Source organism: Plectropomus leopardus, chromosome 1 (genome assembly GCF_026936395.1).
Source record: "Plectropomus leopardus strain MGB_pleo_1.0 chromosome 1, ASM2693639v1, whole genome shotgun sequence".
In the NCBI taxonomy this organism is placed as follows: Eukaryota; Metazoa; Chordata; class Actinopteri; order Perciformes; family Serranidae; genus Plectropomus; species Plectropomus leopardus.
This window is the reverse complement of record NC_142176.1, coordinates 24,866,929-24,887,381: the sequence shown is the minus strand read 5'-3', so window position 1 is coordinate 24,887,381 and position 20,453 is coordinate 24,866,929. Positions and strand designations below refer to the sequence as shown.

The 20,453-nt window shown below is 43.1% G+C and overlaps 1 protein-coding gene across 1 annotated transcript in view; it reads left to right on the top strand.

Moving 5' to 3' along the window:
• gse1b (Gse1 coiled-coil protein b) overlaps nt 1-20,453 on the top strand; it is a 193,688-nt gene that overhangs the window by 47,914 nt on the left and 125,321 nt on the right. The window contains exon 2 of the mRNA XM_042501982.2: nt 13,112-13,244. Coding sequence (XP_042357916.2) covers nt 13,112-13,244 — 133 coding nt within the window. The remainder of the gene's footprint in view (nt 1-13,111; nt 13,245-20,453) is intronic.

The window sequence follows — 20,453 nt, the reverse complement described above, 5'->3', positions numbered from 1 at the left end:
CATGTTTTACAGAAACTGAAGTTCATTAGTGCACATCCACCTAGTCTTTGACTGTATATTCATATCAACTTACAGTTTACAAAGAGAGGGAGAGCCAGAGGGAGAGAGAAGATAAAATACAAAAAGGGGTGGACAGACGTACAGACATGCAGTGGGCAGAAATCAAGTGACACACAGGATGAAAAAAAGTGAGCCCACACTCGCCCATGCTATCTATCCTCCTCAGATGGCCATTTGGGCTTGTTAATCTATCGCCTGGTAACAGAGACAGCCTATCAACAACAGCCACGCCCCTCTGCACATGCTCATAGAGAGGGGCTCATTTGGATCTTTGAAGGGAAAACGCGCACACCGCACCAAAACACACAAATGCATGCATGCTAGGCGCACGTACACACACACGTACACACACACACACACACACACACACACACACACACACACACACACACACACACAAAACTCCCCACAAATCCTGGCCTGTCATTGCTCTCCATTGTTTGGCTGTGGTTGCTTTCTCCTGGTGTGACTGCCAGCAGATGGCTAGCACTGAGCTGTCAGAGTCAGCCTGGGGCCCACACACAGGCACGCACACACACACACACACACACACACACACACACACACACACACACACACACACACACACACACACACACGAACACGCGCACACACACACAGAGAAACGCTCACTCATACAAAGAGTGTCTTATTGCACACAGAGCATATGCACAGTGTCCACTGAATGGATCCAGAATTGGCTCTATATCACTTCTCAAGGTCTGCTTATATATCAGTTGAAACACTACATATACTCTGTGTCAAACTCTTTTATTCTTTTGCTGTATTATCTCTCTCTCTCTCTCTCTCTCTCTCTCTCTCTCTCACTCACACACACACACACACACACACACACACACACACTTACCTACACAGGCTCCTGATAGTGGACTGTGGAGCCGCTCAGCTACAGGTGCCCCCCATGACCCCCCTCACTGTAATGACTGTGTAATCTCATAAAAGGCCCGCCTTACTGCATTAGCATGTGTAAAGGCCATTGTGTTTGTGTGTGTGTGCCTGTGCATAAGTAACCGTTTTGAATCTTGCTTCTGGTGCCATCCTTTACATCCTTGTGTGTATAAGTGTTTCTGTGTGTGTGTTTCACAGTGATTCGATGTGTGTAGAAGCAGGTGTCAGGCCTAATGGAGTGTGTCGGCGCAGTGTAAAAGCAGCTGCTGCGGCCCTGGGGTTGTCCGGGGTCATGCCGAGGTGAAAGGTCAGGGTCGTGGTGAGGAGTCGGCTGTAGCTACACGACATTCCTCCACTTACTAATCATAGCTCTGATGAATGGCTGCAAAGTGGCAGCTGGTAGACAGGAGGCGGCGGTGTGTGTGTGTGTGTGTGTGTGGCAGTGTCAGGAAGATAGAGGGAGGAGGATGGAAAGAAGAGAAGATAGGGGAGGGGAAGAAAAGGGGAGGAGGGGATCTATACATTGCAACTAATCTCACACACACACATTCACACGAGCAGGCAGGGTGAGTATTGACTGCAGAGGGCTGTGATCCTGAAGGAGCTGTACATCAGAGGAGACAAGCACAACAACACAGGCTTTTGTCAGTGTCTGAAACTCCACACATATGCACAAAACCTCTGTGCACACCCAAAGGCACAAATGCACGCACCGTCATCCTCTCTCTCCCCCTCACACACACACATACACACACACACACACACACACATACACACACACGCACAGTTTGTTGTGTCTGCAGAAAGCTGGGACTAATGACAGGCTTTGTGTTGTGTGTGCTCACTCAGCTACCCCCTGGACACACTTTACCCACCCAGCAGAAAACAGCCCTTTGTGCCTCCCTCTCTCTCTCTCTCTCTCTGTATCTCTCTCTCTATCTTGCTCTCGCTGTCTCCCCACTTTCTTCTCCCTCTGGAGAATAGAGTTGTTTTGCTGTGCTCTGCTGTATATATTACCTACTGTATATTTTCTTGGGGCCTGACAACAGATATATGGGTGCAGCAGTGTTTTTTTGGCTGACACCAGCCTTTCACATTTACTGGTAAATGGAGCAATAAAGCCTGTACATAAAAAATGACATTTTGATACAAACATGGTTAATATTGAGGATGTTCGTATTTACACTGCACCTTTGATATGAAGTGCTAAATCATGGTAAATAAAATGGAACCACAGTGAGTTTTACAGCTACTGTATACTTCAGCTCAGCAGGAAACTATGAGAGGAATTAGTAACAACAGTGAAATGCAATGACGATGATTGATTGTTTTCCCATCAACTATCCATTTATTGAAACTGTATTTCACCAAATTAAGGATATCATTTAGCTAGTTGGGTCATTTGAGAATATGTTTTTATGGTTCTTGTTATAATATATGTGTTACTCTTACATTATCTATTTTTAATCTTGTGTATTTTCTGATCCTTGATTATTCTTTTTATATTTCATCTTTTTAAGTATTCTGTGTTGTATGTTTTGTCACGGCCAGGACTTTATTCCTTTTTTTTTTTGATCGTAGTGAGGCCCTTTCATGGTTAAAGAGTTAGAACAAAGACTTTGGCAGTTGTTCTGAACGGGCAGAGGTGTGGGCTCAAGTCACATGACCTGGACTCGAGTCAGACTCGCGCCACAACTTTGATTACTTTAGACTCAACCTGACGAAATCAGATTTGCAACTTGACTTGGACTTTTAAACCAGTGATTCATGACTTCATTTGGACATGAGCCTATTAATTTGAAAATGTTAAAAAGATTAGAAAGAAAGATTACAAAGTATGTTATTAAAAAGCATGCCATGAATCAGTTTATTTTATGAATCAATTAAGATTAACACTATTCATTCCCGGCGAATCGACACGTAACTCTCCAGATCCACTCTGTTTAAACCAACCTGACAACATCCAATCAAGTTGCAGGAGAGAACCATGAAGACCTAATGTTATGTCAGGAAGTGCAAGTTGGTAGAATGATACCAAAGTTAATTGTGTTCCTTTGAAAAAAGCAATGCTGTTATCAGCAAACAGGAATTAGGGTATGCAAAAAGTTCAGGTCGAAAACAACAAATACGGAACAACTTCCAACAAACTTGTTTTAACAAATAAATGCAGATTTTAAAAAGCACTGATGATTTTTGTAAATTTTAGAGATAATTACTCTCTAATTACTCTCATAAAAATGGCCTTACAATTGTGAAGAGGGCATTATGACTAGTATAGGACTCAAAACTCAAAGTTTAGGACTTGTGACTTATTACTCTTGTAAGAGACTTGAGTGCAAAGACTTTAGACTTGCTTGTGACTTGCAAAACAACGATTTAGTCCCACCTCTGTCTCTCATACCTACAATAACAGTTGTCAAAGTAATAAAAGGAGCAGTGGCCTACACTACGCCTACTGTGCCACAACTTGTGTTTGTGTGAGAGGCTGAGAGAAATCGGTTTACTTCTGCACATCAACGTGTCCATTCCTGTCTGCTAAATGAGGCATTTATGTATAGCTGTAAACAAACTGTCAGTAGCACAAATGCATACAAATACACACATACACACGCACACACACACACACACACACACCACTGTTTTCTTCTTCCGTCCCTCCCTTTGATTTGTTAAACCACAACGAGCAGCCTCTCTGTCTCCGTCAGTCTGTTTATCTGCCCATCCACTTATCCCTCCTCCTGATTTGTATCCCTCCATCTTTCCTCTGCCTCATATCTAAATGCCATCGAAGAGAGAAACGAGTGCAGCAGATATTTCTGTTCATAATGTCACAGTGTTGCCCAGAGGAGCGTTTTATATTGACCCGTGTCTGTCTGCATACCAGCTTTTCTTGCTACATGTACAAGTGCTGTAGCCATAAGCAGTGCACATGGCACGCATACTGTGGTTTTCAGGAACAGTCTGAAGGCATCCAATGATTACAGTTTTACATGATAACAATTTACTTTTGTGAATTGATTTATTAATTCTTTCATTTGCTATACCCACTCAATCCTTTGTATTGTCACGGCCTGAATACAATTACACGTCATTGCCATGTTGACTACTAGGGCTTATGACTACCACCACCAATAATAATTGTATAAAAAAACAATTGTAATAATTAGGTCTCTTTTCCTTATGACTTCAAACCTTTCTCAGTCACATTAAAACTCAAAAGGACTTGGTACTGCAGTGTTTTAGGTGTATTCTCAAATCCTGGAGGAACTGGAAGGCAAGCACTGTGTGTGTGTGTGTGTGCGACTTGACTACATGTAGTTAGTGCTGCACTGAAAAGCAGACGGTCAAACGGTCAACTTGTTTTTGCTCTGACAGCCAGGCCAAGCAGGAAGAAGCCAATCAATAGCACTTACCCTCTTCCTGTTAGAGTTCCCAACAGACTTGGGAGAGAGATGCAGCCCTGCAGTAGTCACAAGCTGTGTGTGTGTGTGTGTGTTTTGGTGTGTGCATGTGTATGTGTGTGTTTGTTTTGTATATGTGTGACTACCTGTCTGCAACACACTTTTTGCGTATAAAGCTTTGTGTCTGGGGCTGAGTAAGATTTAGTGCATTTATGTATTTGGAGCGTTAGCCCAAGGACGAACTGCAGTGCCATGAAGAAGCATTCCTCTTGATTTATTGACGTCCATCTAGCTCCTTTACACCCTGCAGTTTGAGACCAAACTGCAGGTTTAACCTATCTAAATCTCAATTCAGATAACTCTCAAATAATAACCTTGAATTTGAATTCTAAAGATTGTAAATGGACTGCATGTATATAGCGCTTTTCTCGCCTGAGACCACTCAAAGCAGTTTACAACCATTTACACATACACATCCATACATGTGTGGCCGAGGAAACCATACAAGGTGCCACCTGCTCAGATAAACATTAACACACACTTAATTCAGCATCTTGCTGAAGGACATTTCAAGGACATATAAACCACAAAGGTCAGGGTTTAAACCACCTGCCTTTCAATTGGTTGCATCCACTCTAGCTCCTGAGCCACAGCTGCCCCTAGATAAACTAAAAAGGATAAAACAGAGTGGACTAAAAGGCATGATACATATTCATGTAGAGATATGCAGTGGTAGTGTGAAAGTCCCTCACTTTTCCTCCTCTGTGTACTGTGACCTGCCTTGAAGGGGCAGGGGGAGAAAAAGTGCCCCACAGGAATCAATAAAGTATCACATACCGTTACTGAGGCATTTGTACCCATGCATCCTATTCCTGAGGACAAACCAACCCAGGAAGTGGCCAAATGTTTATTGTGATACGTCAAATGCTGTGCTTCCCTTACTTTGAACTCTGCTCTCCACCAGGATGCACATGTTTTACAACCATAACATTGCTGGCATTTGAAGGACAGGATGACAGTGAGCACTGAGGTCAGATTAGCACCCAGTTTGGCTGATCCACTGACCTCCAGCATCCTGTACCGCTGGAGGTTATGCTTAACTTGTCTGTGCACAATACAGGTGTGGTTAGACTGAAAATGTACTCCTGATTCAGTCTGAATCTTAATAGTGATTCTAATTGTTTATTAGTCAAGAGACTGACTTTCTCCTTTTTTTTTGCTGTACATGACATATGGTCAACTGTGCGCATGTTTTATTATACTTTGGTGCCGGCAACATCCGTCATTATGTTTCTGGGATGTCCGTCTATCTGCCCATCCCATTCTCGTGAACATGTTATCTCAAGAAAGGTTTAAGGGAATTTCTTCAATGACACATACATCCACTTGGACTCAATGATGAACTGATTTTGTTTGGGGTGGTTCTAGCTCAGAGGTCAAAGTCACTGTGACCCTTTCTGTTTCATTCTTGTGAACCTGAAAGTGAGGAAATTTTTTTAAGATTTGGCACAAACGTTCACTTGGACTAAACAGTGAATTCATTGGTGGCCAAAGGTAAAGGTCACTGTGATTTCACGAAACATGTTTTTGGCCATAACTTAAGAATTAATATGCTAATTATAACAAAATTGCACACAATTATCTGATCGGAAATGAAGCTTTGTGACTGTATATCCAAAAGGTCAAAGGCCAACTTTATTGTGACATGGCAATGTTTTGAAAAAACACTATTCAGGCCAACATGTCATGGAAGGGGAGACATTTGATCAGATACTGAATTGGTGATGCTATTCTTGGACGTCCACCTTGAAACTGTGCCGATTGTACAGATCTTCTGTGCTGCCTTGAGAGGGGCGGGGCGTTATTCACGTTTTCAAAAACACGTAAGCTGTGGACATACAACTTAAAGTCTGTAATTCAAGTTTTGGTGGAAGGCAGTTTAAGCATATGCCACATGATGAATTTATTCATTTTTTCATAATATTTTACATTTTCCACTGTGGGGTTAGTTTCCCAGCAGATTGTCTATATTAGTATATGATATGATATGTTAATATGGATATTTACATTTTTACACATTTAGTCATGCAGTCAGTCAAATAAGTGAGGCGAATTAATAAATTTACTTAAATTTATTTTCTCAAAGTTTAAAAGTCCTTTAAAGTATGAGTTGATGCATGCATGTGCACCCCGTATTGATCTATTTGTGTCTTTTGTGTTATTGTGTCTATCCAGCTGCTCTCAGATCAGCCTCAGTGCGAGGCGCGCTTCTGTCGGGCTTCCTGTCCTCTTGCCCTTGACTGACCCAAGCCTGACCTGTGTTTGGGCCCTGGGCCTCCTCATGGCTACTGTATGGGCTTGCGTGTGTGTATATATATGTATGTGTGTGTGTGTGTGGCCAGCACAGGGTGGTGGGGTGTAATTTGAGCCCCAGGCCAGAACAGGACTGCTGCAAAGTCCATCCAGGCAGAAAAAGCAAGACATGGGAGCCGCAGGGTGGGCAGAGAGAAAGAGAGGGCAGGACAGCTGAAAGAGTAAGAAGAGGGGAGGTCGGAAAGAGAGAGAGAGGGAGACAGAGAGTAATGAACAAAGAGTAGTGAGGCTCTTTTTCGGCCTCCGTGGAAGAGAGATGTCAGTCTGTGTCAGTTCGCTCCACTAACCAGCCTGTGGCAGGAGAAACAGATCTCTCCCTCCCTCTCTCTCTCACACTTTCTTGCATTCTCTATATCTCGCTCCCTCCCACAACATTTCTATCTACTTTCCTCTCTCATATCTTTTGGTGATAGCTTTTCTGCCTCAGTTGAGAGAAGCAGAAACACTCTGCAGCTCAGGGGAAAACAGCAAGACTAAGTAAAAGACCAAGCAGTGAACCAGTCATCTCTGAAAGGCAGGCAATGTATAGTGCAGGTCTTCTCCTGATCACACTTCGGGTGAGTGAGAACGGGCTGCTCCAAATGCTGTAGAGTGAGGCCCCAAAGGCAGGTCACACTGGCGGCTCTGCTGCAGCGTTTCCCTCAGTGTTTTGAGGAGGGCAGCACACAACCCTTCAAACACAGAAGGGATCAAATCTTCAAATCCCCTGGAAATGTCAACCACGTTCGAGGAAATGTCAGTAGAGCTGAGAACACACGCAAACACACATCGGCTCAAGTGTGCACACACACAGGCACTTGCGCTCAACACCGTGGCAAGAAAGGCAAACGTGATATAGGGCAGTCACGTCCTGTGGGTGAAATCAGCATCATCTCCTTCATTTTCCCAAATCTCAAGGGAGAATCACTGTATGCCTCTGGAGGTATTTATTCCCAATAATGTTGAAGTTATAATCTGTGGCATTTTCACACGAATAAACATCTGCTTTGAAACTCTCTAACATGAAATGATGACATAATAGTGATTCAACTGGTAATGCCATTTCAGTGAAGGCAGAACAACAGCTGGACATGGCACCAGAGGAAACGGGAATAATTACATGACTTATTGCTTGGAGGTCTTTCAAAAGTCTTAGTTAACTCTGCAGCTGGTTATAGAAGAGGGTTTTGGTTTCACTCTGTCCCAGTGCCCCCTGCACCCTGCACCTACACCCACAAATAAATAAATAATTAAATAAATAAGTCATTTGCTGCCGTTCTATGGCCAAAGTACTGCAGGTGTACTACCAAAATGCATATAAACAACCTAGCTAACAACAGCATGTTGTTATATATTGGATATTGTATAATTAATAGATAATCAATAAGCAATCAAAATTAAATGACGAAAAAAAGGAATTGGGCTACAAATTAACTCAATCAGATGAATAAACAATTAAACAACATGTGATAATGTAAAATGACAATAATAACATATTCACTTTTTAATTGAACTAGGAGTGCATCAATCTTGAAATTCTCGGCTGATGCAGATAACAATGTTTAAAATAACAGTTTGGCTGATAGTACTGATGTTTTTATATTGTTTTATTATATTTTAATATTGTACCAGAGAAAAACTAAAACTTCAAAATAACTTTTTTAAAGTAATTAAGGCCTTCATTACACAACCATTAAATGAGCACCTTTACAATACCCTTCTTTCAAATGAAAACCATCTTTTTTTAAAAAATGCAAAAATCTTTTTTACTATTACTATTTACGTCATGATTGCTGTAAAAACATTAATAAATGTCTCTTTCAAACAGCTAAAAATTATCCAAGCTTCTCTCCAAAAAATACATTTTACAATACTGCATTAAACATATTTAGAACTTTATGGTTTATCTTTGCCCGATGGTCTTTTTTTGAGTAGAGCTTGAATACATCACAATGTAAACTCTGTGAGCTGTTAGTGACGGCCACCAGCTGCTGAGAGGTAACGTTAACCAGCTTCTTTTTTCTTTCTTTTTTCATGTTTTTTCTCTCCACATACACTCCTCTCAGTGGCATAGTGGTAGTTGATGAGGTGGGTGTACTACTAGGTAGATGGCTGGGTTACAGAGGAGGAAGCAGATATGCTCTTCTATTCAAAATTGGCTTTCTTGCTGATAGGTGGACGGAGAATGGTCCTCTGATGTCCACTTGAATCACGCACCACGCATTGTTCAGACTGTGATGATAAATCACATAAACTTTTTTTTTTTTGCGCATTTTTGGCCTAGCTGGGCACCTATATAGCCTATGCCAAAAGCCACCACTGCTCCCTCCACAGTTCCTGTCAAATAGGTAATATGGAACACTTTGTGATAGCACAATTCGTTTGATACTGAATGTGTAGATCCTTAGTCGCCTCAGGTGATCTCATCTACAGCCACTGACATCATCCTGTGTTCCTATTGATCTATCCTCAACCCCGCTGACTAACTTATCGACATCCTCAAGTGTATTTCCTGTCTAGACTGTCAGCAGTGTTTATGGATGGCCCTCGCTCCAGTGACACACGCACGAACACACACACACACACACACACACACACACACAAAAACACACACACACACACACATGTGCGCCCACCTCCTCTGCTTATCGATGTACCATTTTGCTTCTGACTCCATCCTCCTCCTTAATGAATCTGGTAGGTGTTGAACTGCAGATCTTGTGCAGGGCTCAAGTATCGACGGGCACGGCTGCGATGAAAGAGCTCGTCCCTGGAGAGGCCCGGGTTAGGTCACAATTAGTGTGTGTATGTGAGAGAAAGACTTAGAGTGTGCATGTGTTTCTGGGTGATGTGCATGTGTATCACCCCATCACTCCCTGTGTGTCAGTACCAGGAAGTGACATTGAGTCTAGAGCAGGGTGTGTGTGTGCAGCACAGTGTCAGCACTGCTTCAAGAAGTTGACAGGTGAGACGTGGGTTGAGACAGGGAAATGACTCGAGAGGTTTTGATTGTCTTGATTGAGAAGCCTCTCACTTAAACACACTCGAACACACACACTCAAGCACTCACACTTCTCTCTGTGCAAGCCTGCAGGCCCTCTGGACTCTCTGTTTATCTGCAGCTTCATATCAAGATCTGCACTCAGCTGCTAATGTCTTGTGATTCTTTGGGGGCATACTGTACTCCGCACTACTGTGTGATTTCTGCTGGCAGGCTCTCTCCATGTACTGCAACATCATCCGTTACCAACTTCCTCCTTGCCGATTAGAGGAGATAATGCTGAACTGTGGAATTAACCTCAATTAGTGCTACCTCTCTAGATCCTTTTCATTTCACCCCCTGACTCCCGCGCTGCATCTCACATGTCCCTGGTCTAATTCCTGCTCTATTCAAAGGGCATATATCAAGTGTGCATATAAACTTGGGCTGTTTTTAAATAAATAAAAAAAGCAGTATTGTAGCTTTATTTTTGTTGTATTAAGTCCCAATCATAGACTATAAAAATAAGGAATATAGCTACCACAATGTCACCAAATGCCATAAATTCGGCATTTGGGAAGTCGCTATCTTGGTGTTTTGGAACCAGAAGTGATCATATTTGGACTAGAAGCTGGAGCTATGGAGGAGTGAGGGGTGGATCCGACTCAGAAGCCGAGGACACTATCTGCAACAATCTGTCACTCAAAGCAGCCAGACCTTAAATATGTGTACCTTTAAGCCTTAATAAATTGCAAACAACTGAGTCGATTTAAAATACACCCCTGGTACAGTTGCCATGAATGGAAAAATTTGCCATAGAAACCAAAACTAGGCTGTAAAAATGTTTAATTCAGCTATGAAGTTGAGCATTTTAACATGGAAATCTATGGAGATTTACTGGCTTCTGGAGCCTGCCTCAAGTGGCCATTCAAAAAACAAATTCGCAAATGTCAGCAGCAACTTACTAAACATCAGCATGCTAATATTACCTTTGTGACAACTTTTGCATGCTGCTGTTAGCAATTAGCTCAAAGCAATGCTGTGTCTGAGTTCAGCCTCGCAGAGCTGCTAGCACGACTGTGGACTTTCAGTCCAGTTAAAGGTTCGATGTGTAGGATTTTGTGGCATCTAGGGGTGAGGTTGCAGACCTAAAACTTCTCCAGTGTGCAAAGTGTGTAGAACTATGGTGGCTATGAAAATGCAAAAAGCCCTATTTAGAGTCAGTGTTTGGTTTGTCCGTTCTGGGCTACTGTAGAACAACATGGTGGATGAGAAAACATAATGATTCTTATTTTCGGGTGATTATTATGATACAACTTTTGCCAATAGATTGCCTTAAATCCTAAGCACTGGACCTTTAAGCACAAAAATATCTAACGGCTGTGCCGATAGTAACACTCTGTTATGAAACATGACACACTCTAAGTAGTCATGCCCCTCCCTAATTATATGAGCATAGATGAGTCATTTGGCAGCAATGATGGCAACAGCTAAATGAGTACCATCAAATTTTGGCATCCCAGCTTGTTCTTTAAGGCCAGTATGTTGAGTGTTACTTTCCAACAACTGTTGTGTTGACAGAAAAAGCGACAAGATCTCAGTGATGAAATTATAAAGCCCTGACCTGACAGAACAGTTCAGACACTCTTTCCTTCTTATATCTTTCTCTTTAAATACACAAAGTGGGGAATTCATAATAAAGCCCCTCATGCATGCACTTTCACTCAGAGAGGGAGAAAGACAAAAAAAAGACAGACAGCAAAGGTTAGGAAACCTGTAGGCATGTTTGCTGTGTGTGTTTTCTAGAGGAGCGGTAGTCCCCAGGCTCAGACATGAGTAAGTTTCTCTAGCTTGCATATGACGTGTTAGGGATACAGACTGGGGAGGCACACCCAACGTGTCTCATGAGGAAGATAAGATAAGTAGGTAGACTCGATGAAGCAAAGTGAATATACTCAGTCTAACACGCTCACTTGTATAATACACCCGCGTGAGAATCCCAATACTTCAGTGGCATAGCCATTACTGAGAGTGTGTGGGAGAGGTGGATCGTTAGCTTGAACAAAGGGTGAGTTTATTGTTAAGTGAGGTGTGTTAAATGGTTTTTAACTGGCGGAGGCAGCTGCCGGGGCTTGAAGAGAGGACAGGTGGGCAGGTCTGCCAGAGGCAGTTGAAACAAACTCCTGACCAAAAAATCCCCCTGACCAGCAGGTGGATTATAGGCCAACAGCCAAAACACTTTTTGTGTCAAAGCTACTGTTACAGTTTGCCCACTCAGTCTGTAACTGTGGGAGGAAGCATTGATGCACTTTGATGCTCACAAACACCTGCATGTGTGTGTAAGTGCCAAGCATATGAACACATACACACACACACACACACACACACACACACACACACACACACACACACACACACACACACACACACACACACACACACACACACACAGAAGCACTAACTACTCCCCCCCTGGCTCCTCATGAGAAGTCATTAAGAATATGTCTGTGTGTTTTATTTTTAGCAGTGTGTGTTTAGGAGGGGTTGCGGAGTCTCGTCAGTCTTCAGGGCCCTCCTCTGCTCTGTCGCTCTGTGTCTCTGTCTCCAGCTGAGAGCTATGTATATTTCATCAGCCCAGGGTGCCTTTTTGTCTTAAGATGCGCTGCACCTTCCCCGCCTGTCTCTCTGCTGCTCGTCAATGGAGGGAGCCATCACAGCCTCTTTTAAACTCTCCCCCACTTCTCTCTCTCCTCTCTGACAGCCACCCTCTGCTTCTCCCTCTGCTTTTCATGGTCAGCTTGTCTCTCTCCTGAAGGCTCATCCCTCTTTCCTCTTTCAGCTGTGGAAGGGGAGCAGAGTGGAGCACATCCAAACAGACTTGGGCTGTCAGGAAAACTCTTTCTCTCTCTGTCTCTCGCCGTCTTTGATTCTGTCTGTCTGTCTGTCTGTCTGTTTTGCGGCTCTGTCACTTCAGGGAAGGGACACTTCTTCACCCAGCGCTGTATCCCCTTTAGTTGTTGTCTTTTTATAGCAGAATCTGAGTGCTATGACAGCAGCTAAAAATGGTTACACCAACGACGGTCTACATCAGCAGTAAATTGCTATATTTGCACCATCAGTGTCTCTCTATGGCTTAGATTTCACTGTTATGTCCATATTGCTGTTGTAGCCCCAATAAGGGTGGCAGATGGTCTGTAATGGTCTGTAACATTATCAGGGCACCTCTTCGTACATATGTGTGAAGCAGAATCAGAATCTTAAACTTGAGCTGTTTGTAATAAGTCTGGGGACTTATATTGAAATTGCTTATTGCGATTCATTCACTCCACCCCTATCTTACAGAGGACACTGTGATGCAATAATTCTTTCTTAACTACTTGCATGTTAATTATGTTTTTGTAACTTTCAGGCATCTACTGTGATTGAGAGCACGGCTGGAGCCAGTAAGGAGGTGGACTCTGGGCCTTCGCAGTCTGCAGGTGACCACACTTCTTCTAACCCGGTGACCTCAGAGCCAGAGAAAGCTGACCGCCCACTTTCCAGTGAGTATAGATCTTATGAATTCCAGATCACATTCTACAATGTATCATTTTTTACTCTATTCTCCTCTGTCTCCACCTTTTATTTATTTTGTTTTACTTCTGTTTTTTAGCTACTTAAAATGATGCTAACTGGCCTAACCTAAAAGTTCTGTTTATGTGAATGTAGAATCCACCACATTTCACTCCACACTAAGTGTGGAGCAGTACAGTACAGAGCAGTTATTGTATATAAAGATGGAGAATGTTTCTCCACTTCCTCCCACTGTACCAAAATGAAGCCAGAAATATTCTGCTGCCATCCTGCACTCGTGACACTGTTTTGAGCCAAAGTTTGCACTGTAGCTATCTCTATGCAACAAGTCCCCATCCAACCAATCGTAGCATAGAGCATACTGGTTGGCACGCACAGCTGTCACTCATAATGTCAAAACCCCTTTTATGGAATCAAATAACTTATTTAAACCAAATTTATTATACAAATTAACACTCAAACATGCAGCAGTGTGATTTAAAAAACTAGCTAAAATGACAGAAACCATCTTAAAGGTTTATGACCTGTACTGCAACCAGCCACCAGGGGGCAATCGTGATGTTTTGGCTTCACTTTTGGGGAGCTGTCATATCATCCACCTTTATTATACAGTCGACCGTACAGACCACTGCAATTAAATACCCCTGAGGCTATTCTACAATCACTAGCAGTATTATTTAACACATCCGTTATGTTTCATGTTGCATTTCTTGATCTCATCACAGCTGTGTACCCACAGCTTCAACAGGCTTTCAGTCAGAACATACAGTAGTAAATGCTTTGGTTCAGCCCTCAGAATAAGCCCTTTGAGTATATATCTCTTCACTTAGAGGGCGTCTTATCTCTGCTTCCTTTTTCCTGTGTGAGGTTACCTCCTGACCCAACTGTGTGGCAACACAGGAAGTAGTAAGACCCCTGGTGTGAATAAGATTAGGTCTGAGGCGGCTCTAACATTCATCGAATAGTTAAAAAAACCTGTTGAGTTCTTCTTTTTAGGCTTATGCTGTCATGTCTTCTAACACTACATCCTTTTTTAACACTTCAGCTGCACTCCTGTACCACCATTGCATTTTACCTATATATACCTACAAAAGCTATCATCTGCTCCCTGAAACTGATTTAACTCTTCATAATCATCTTTTGTCATCACAACAGTCAACCTGCACACATGCTGCTGTGTGAGACTAGGAGGAGATAATAATGATTTCCCTGCATTTTGGTTAGCAAATGTGCAGGGGATCAGATTCTTTCACCTCCTGTCAGTGCATTGTTTAAGAGCAACTGGTTTTAATTGTCAACAATGCAAACCAGCAAACCCAACCTGCCCACAAAACCCACATACAAAGACTCTCAAACAGCCGCTGACATTGCCAATGTTACCACACAAATGCACATGCTTACACACCCTTTTTGCTGTTTTTTTTTTGTTTTATTGTTGCCAGCCTTGATCCAGGGCAGTAGATTATAGGTTTTGCGGTCATTTCACTCCCATCTCCTTCAACTACAGTAAAGTGTTTAGCCAGATAGATGGATGAATTAACAAGTTTTTGGGATGCTGGTGAAGGAGACGATGATAGTGATAGAAGGAGACTGAGAGACGAGTTGGAAGATGTCATGATGAAGCAGGCGCAGACACAAAAAATAAATGACATGTGAGCGTGTATGTGTGTGAGTATGCCCCGAGGGAGGCCATCACTACAGTGGGTTTTGGAGCTTAGTGCGTTTATGTGGAAAGTGCTGCTGTCTCCTCTTATCAGTGTAGCTGGACTGCCTTTTCACTGGGTATCTATTCCTTCTCTTCCTCTGTCTTTTTTACACAAGCATTTACACTTATAAACACAGGAGTTTTGCAAATCTAATTTTCTTAACTCTAGTTCACTTTTTTTATTTCCTCTTTATTTCTTGTGCACTACTTCCTCCTGCCCAGGCCACTCTCTCTCTCCCTGTTGCTTTTCTCTAAGGCTATTTCTGTTTGGCCGTGAGGGCCCCCCTGTCATCTACAGAAACTCATCTCGAGCTCTCTTTCCAACTAAACCCACCCACCCACACACACACACACACACACACACACACACACACACACTAGCTCAACCACAACACACTCAAAGGCACCTGGTTAAACAGTCATGACAAACAGGGCCACCGCACATCCACACACACACACACACACACACACACACACACATAGAAGACTGAGCGTTCCTCCCAGTGGTCTAGTGTGGGTTGAGAACAGGGTTTTCATGAGTTATTTAAGTGCTCTCCATCATGCGTGTTGCACTGTGGCTTGCACTGACATGACACGGCCCATTTCCTCCGCTCAAGCTAGAAACGTGACACAAGACACGCTTGCAGTGTTCACACAGAGTAGAGTACAGAGGTGCACAATCTGTCATGATCTTAAGACTGTTGGGTTTAAATCATTAAATGGGCCCCTATGCAGCAGCTAGAGTGAAAGGGAGAGGCTTATGGTTTCAGACAGATGATGCTACACAGTCCACTGCAGTCTGGTTTTTAATTGTGTGTGTGTGAATGCTTAGTGGCTTAATGGCCACTCTAATGTAAATGTTTGTTTAGAGCAGTGGCATACAGAGAGAGGGAGGCAGGGAGCTTTCACATCGCATTGTGGTCTTAAAGAATGTCAGCGTGTAACGTAAGAAAATCTATAGACCGTTTTAAATAAATATTTCAGATGGGTTCCTTTGCATTTCTTGTTGTATGTTTGTTGTTGTATGTTGTATGTGAATGATATCAGCTGACAGGAAGTATTCATGGACCCAAGCTGTAGTCTAGCAGCGAAACGGTCTATAATAATATTCTAAAATATAATCAGAGCAGACATGTTTAAAAACGGCAAACAAAGATCCGCATTTCATATGTCAAATGTCTTGTCATATTGTGGCTAATTAAGAGCCGCTATCAGGCAGGAAAAGGTTTGAGAGGGGAGGAGATGACATAAAGGCGGACCACAATGTGCTTTAGACCCATGGACCTGTGAACACATTTACTGATCACTTCACATATAATTAAAGTCGCTCAGGCTCAAAACAAAGCTCAATACATTACGATCAGCAATGAAGGTACAAAGTGCACCTTTCTGCTCTACTGTCTGCATAGAGTGCTGCAGGGATGATATTAATTAGCAGGCAAACAGAACAGAAGACCAATGGGATTTTTCGGTTGGATTTTGGATCACTGCAGAAAATAAGCTCTGTGGCAAACAAAGTTTATGATACTTATAGATAATCTTCATAAATGAAGGACCCTTTTATGATTTTTGAAACCTAAATGCATCACCAGAAGTAAAAAGCTAATGTTGTGGTTCCCAACCTTTTATTCTCATGGGACCCCTTTTCTATCATTGAGTTAACAGACGACAACTGACTAAGTGACATTTTTTATAGATATTTCCTTTTATATCCAATGCATGACAATAAAAGGGCAGAACCATCGATAAGTGTACAATTAACCTAAATAGTGAATGGATTAAGGTTTGTGTAAATGCGATCTGGATGAATTTTGGGCATATTATTTCCTGTGAATATTTTATCAGAGAGGATATTTCCAGACATTTTTAGGAACTTTTTATCATTCTCTGTCTTTCAATCATACTGGCTTTTTTTGGACAAATCTAAACTTTAAAACTCACAATTTCATTTAGGTTCCTTCACATAAATTAATGAAATGCTGAGATATAGGCTTACTGTACGTATATATCTTAAATTTTTATTATACCCCTTAAAATCAAAGAAGCCTTGCGACCCTCCTGAGGCTTTGGGGAACCCCTTGTTGAAGTTTGGAATCACTGCTGTAAACAAACTACACTATGGTCTCATGTCACCACCACAATGAGACTGTAAAGACGTGTTAGACGTGATGAAGCTCTACTCAGTCAGTTGTTAGAAATTGCCTTTTTTTAAACATGTAAAGGCTTCAAAATACAAGTGGGGTTTTTACTAGCGTATTTTATGTCGTAGAACAAAATGTGAAAATCTCTTAAGCTTGTGTTAACCATAGAGTTTCAAGCATCTAACCAAAACCCATTTGAAAAAAAAAAGCATTGATTTTGAGACGAGGACACTGGGAGTGCAAACACACTAACTCATTTCCGGGTTTTAGGACTCATTCCTGCAGCTCTCTATAGACATCTGATGGAGGGAGGGGCACACGGGACATATGCAAAGGTCAGAATATATGGTGAGGAATTAATGCACCATTATGCTCTTCTTGAAGGCCTCTACCACCCTTACCACTTGTGTGAATTTATCCTTCCAAGAATGTATTCTGTTCCCTACTAGTGTTTCATCACAGCCTTCTCTTTTCAGTCTTGTCACACTGAGCAAATACATATTGAGATATGTATATTTATGTTTGTGTGCACATATGTGTGTGCCTTTACACATGCTGATGATGTGATTGTCATGAGATCGGCTGTGAGTGTGTTTTGATTGCAACGGCACAGCTGGACTTGGCAGACTTGGCAGTCTTGTACGCTTGGCTGCTGGCCAGTTCAATACAATTACAATTACCCACTGTGGGAGCATGGAGCACCACTGAAGATGGGGTGTGGGTGCTGGTTGGGGCATTCATAGTATCTGGCAACCTGCCTTTGCTTGGGAGGAGGATCAATGTCTGAGCAGTTGCTTTAGCTGCTGCGGTTAACATTTCACATTAAGAGTCTTGCATGGAGAACACAGCGGTGAGGTTCAATACATAAACAGCCATGGTACAAGAGCACATAGACTGCACACATTAAATAAGGAACAGTGTGTCCATTAAGGGGGGATTACAGCCGCCGTGCTAGTATCTGTTGTCCAGAGAACAGAGCAGCAGGTGGAAGGATGAGAGTAGCTGTGCACGACAGAATAGAGCAAAGAGATGACAGGAGCAGAGTGCCGGGGAGGTGGGGAAGGAAGGTATTGGAGGATGGTGAGAGGAGGACAAGGACACTGAATGGAGAGACAACAGGGGATGTGTTTGGAGAGAGAGATCAGAGGGTGACAGAGGAGGCATGGAGAGGAATGCCACTGCTTGCCCCCCTCCCAACTCCTTCTCTTTTCTTCTTTTCTTTTGTCCCCCTCAGTAGGGATGTCAGGAGGGTGGGCTAACTTCGAATGACAGTGACAAGCTTGCCGCCGCTCCCATGAAGCCCAGCAGATGGAAGTGTGTGTGTGTGTGTGTGTGTGTGTGTGTGTGTGTGTGTGTGTGTGTGTGTGTATGTGTGTGTGTGTGTGTGTGTGTGTGTGTGTGTGTGTGTGTGTGTGTGATTAAAATGCCACTGGAGACCGGGGTATACCGAGTCTCTTGGCAGCACCACGCTTGGCAGAGCGCCACCTCTCTGCCCTCTTTTTCCAGCCCAGCAGAGTGGGCGTCGAGGTGTGTGTGTGTGTGTGTGTGTGTGTGTGTGTGTGTGTGTGTGTGTGTTAAGTGAGTGGAGGCACTCTCAACAAACAAATATTAATTCACAGTGTTTCCATTGTCTGTTCCATTACAGCCTTTCTTCAGGGGACAAGCGAGCTGGATGGCCTGCACGGCTGTTTTTTCATCCATCTATTTGAGTAATTCAGTAATGTAATGATCACAGGATTTTTGAGAAACAGAGCTCTGTTCTGCAGCGTGGCGCCAGTCCTGGCGGGCATGGGGGAATTAGTCAGGAGACAGTGGGTTTGGCACTTTGCCACGGTTATTAGCCACTCACAGGGTGGGCACGGGGTTATGCCCCGACTCAATCACTCACAGTGTTTGCATGTGTGTGCTTAATGTGTTTGTTTCTGTGCGTGTGTGTTTGTGCGTGTCTCCCGTTTGAGTCAGGATCCTCCTCTGGTCACACTGACCTTATTGTGCAGTCACTTCTGGTTGATTTGTACCCTTTCCAACACATTCCTCTCTCCGAAAGGCTGAGAAACAGGCCGTTAACCCCCCCACTCTCTCTTTCTCTCTCCATCTCTCTCTCGTCTTCCCTCCGGATGGGTTTGATTTAGTGACTGTGGTTTTCCATCCAGAGCCTGGGAGCCAGAAAGAGTAGACTTAGGGAGAGACCTATGGATTCACAGCCAGCGGAGCACGTCATTACTTGGCCATAGCTCATCAGCAGATACATCAGCAGGCTGGAGTGCTAATAGATATGAGCTGTCGCCATTCTGGAAGTAATAAACCTCTCACCATTTCATCCCTTTAATTATTTACTTCTCACATGTTGCATGAATTGCACTAAATGATTACAGCAAAAAGCACCTGAGAGCGTTATGTTTTTCAGGGCTTGCATTATACAGTGTATGAAATAAAACTGAAGTCTGCGCAGCGTGGACCAAATAACTCCTCTTGTGGGCTCTCAAGAAGTTATATTTAGGGCTTGCAGAGGCCACCCAATGTGAGGTTAATACTCAGTTTAGAGCAGTGGGGTCAGGTTACAGACATGTTTCAGCAGTAGCTCTGAAAAAGATGACCACTTAGTGAGAGACCTCCAGACTCTCACCTTTGACCTCACAAAGGAAACAGGTGTTCAAGCAGGATTAAGCCTGACTGCATGCGCCCTCTGAGCTGGCAGCAGGCTGTGTTGTGGCTGTGCTTTTTTTAAAAAGTTTTTATATACAACAGATAGACAAAAATGAGAAAACCTCACAGTAATACAGCCTCAAAAAAACACCAGATCAATCCATATTTGGGTGAAAGTGATGATGTTTTATGCAGAGGAGCACTTTTGAATGAAAACAGTGCTGTAAACGCAACAGAGCAATATTTGATTCATTTCTGTCCTTTTTTTCTCTGTTTATGTTTTTCTCCCTGTTTTCTTCCTTTTTCTTTATATCTCCTTTTCTCTTGCTTCTTCTCTGCAACCCCATGACTTCAATCATCCCTTCCTCCCACCCAGCCTCCCTGTCTCCACCTCCACCCTCTCTCCCTCCTTCATCTCTGCTCTTCGATCCCTCTCTCCTCCTCTCTCTCCCAAACTGTCCTCCACTGTCAGGCGACTTGGCTGAGGCTAAGTGCTTTTTGCTGTCTCGCTGCAGGTGGGACTGTAATAAAGCTTGTCAGTGGGAGGCATGGGTCGCACTGTCACATGCTCTTTGCCTCCCCTCTGTTAACTCCCTCCTCCATCTCCTTCCAACCCCGATCCCCCCACCCCATGCCTGCCAAACCCCCGCCACTCTCCTTCAAGATCCTCTGCTTTTATTCTTCCT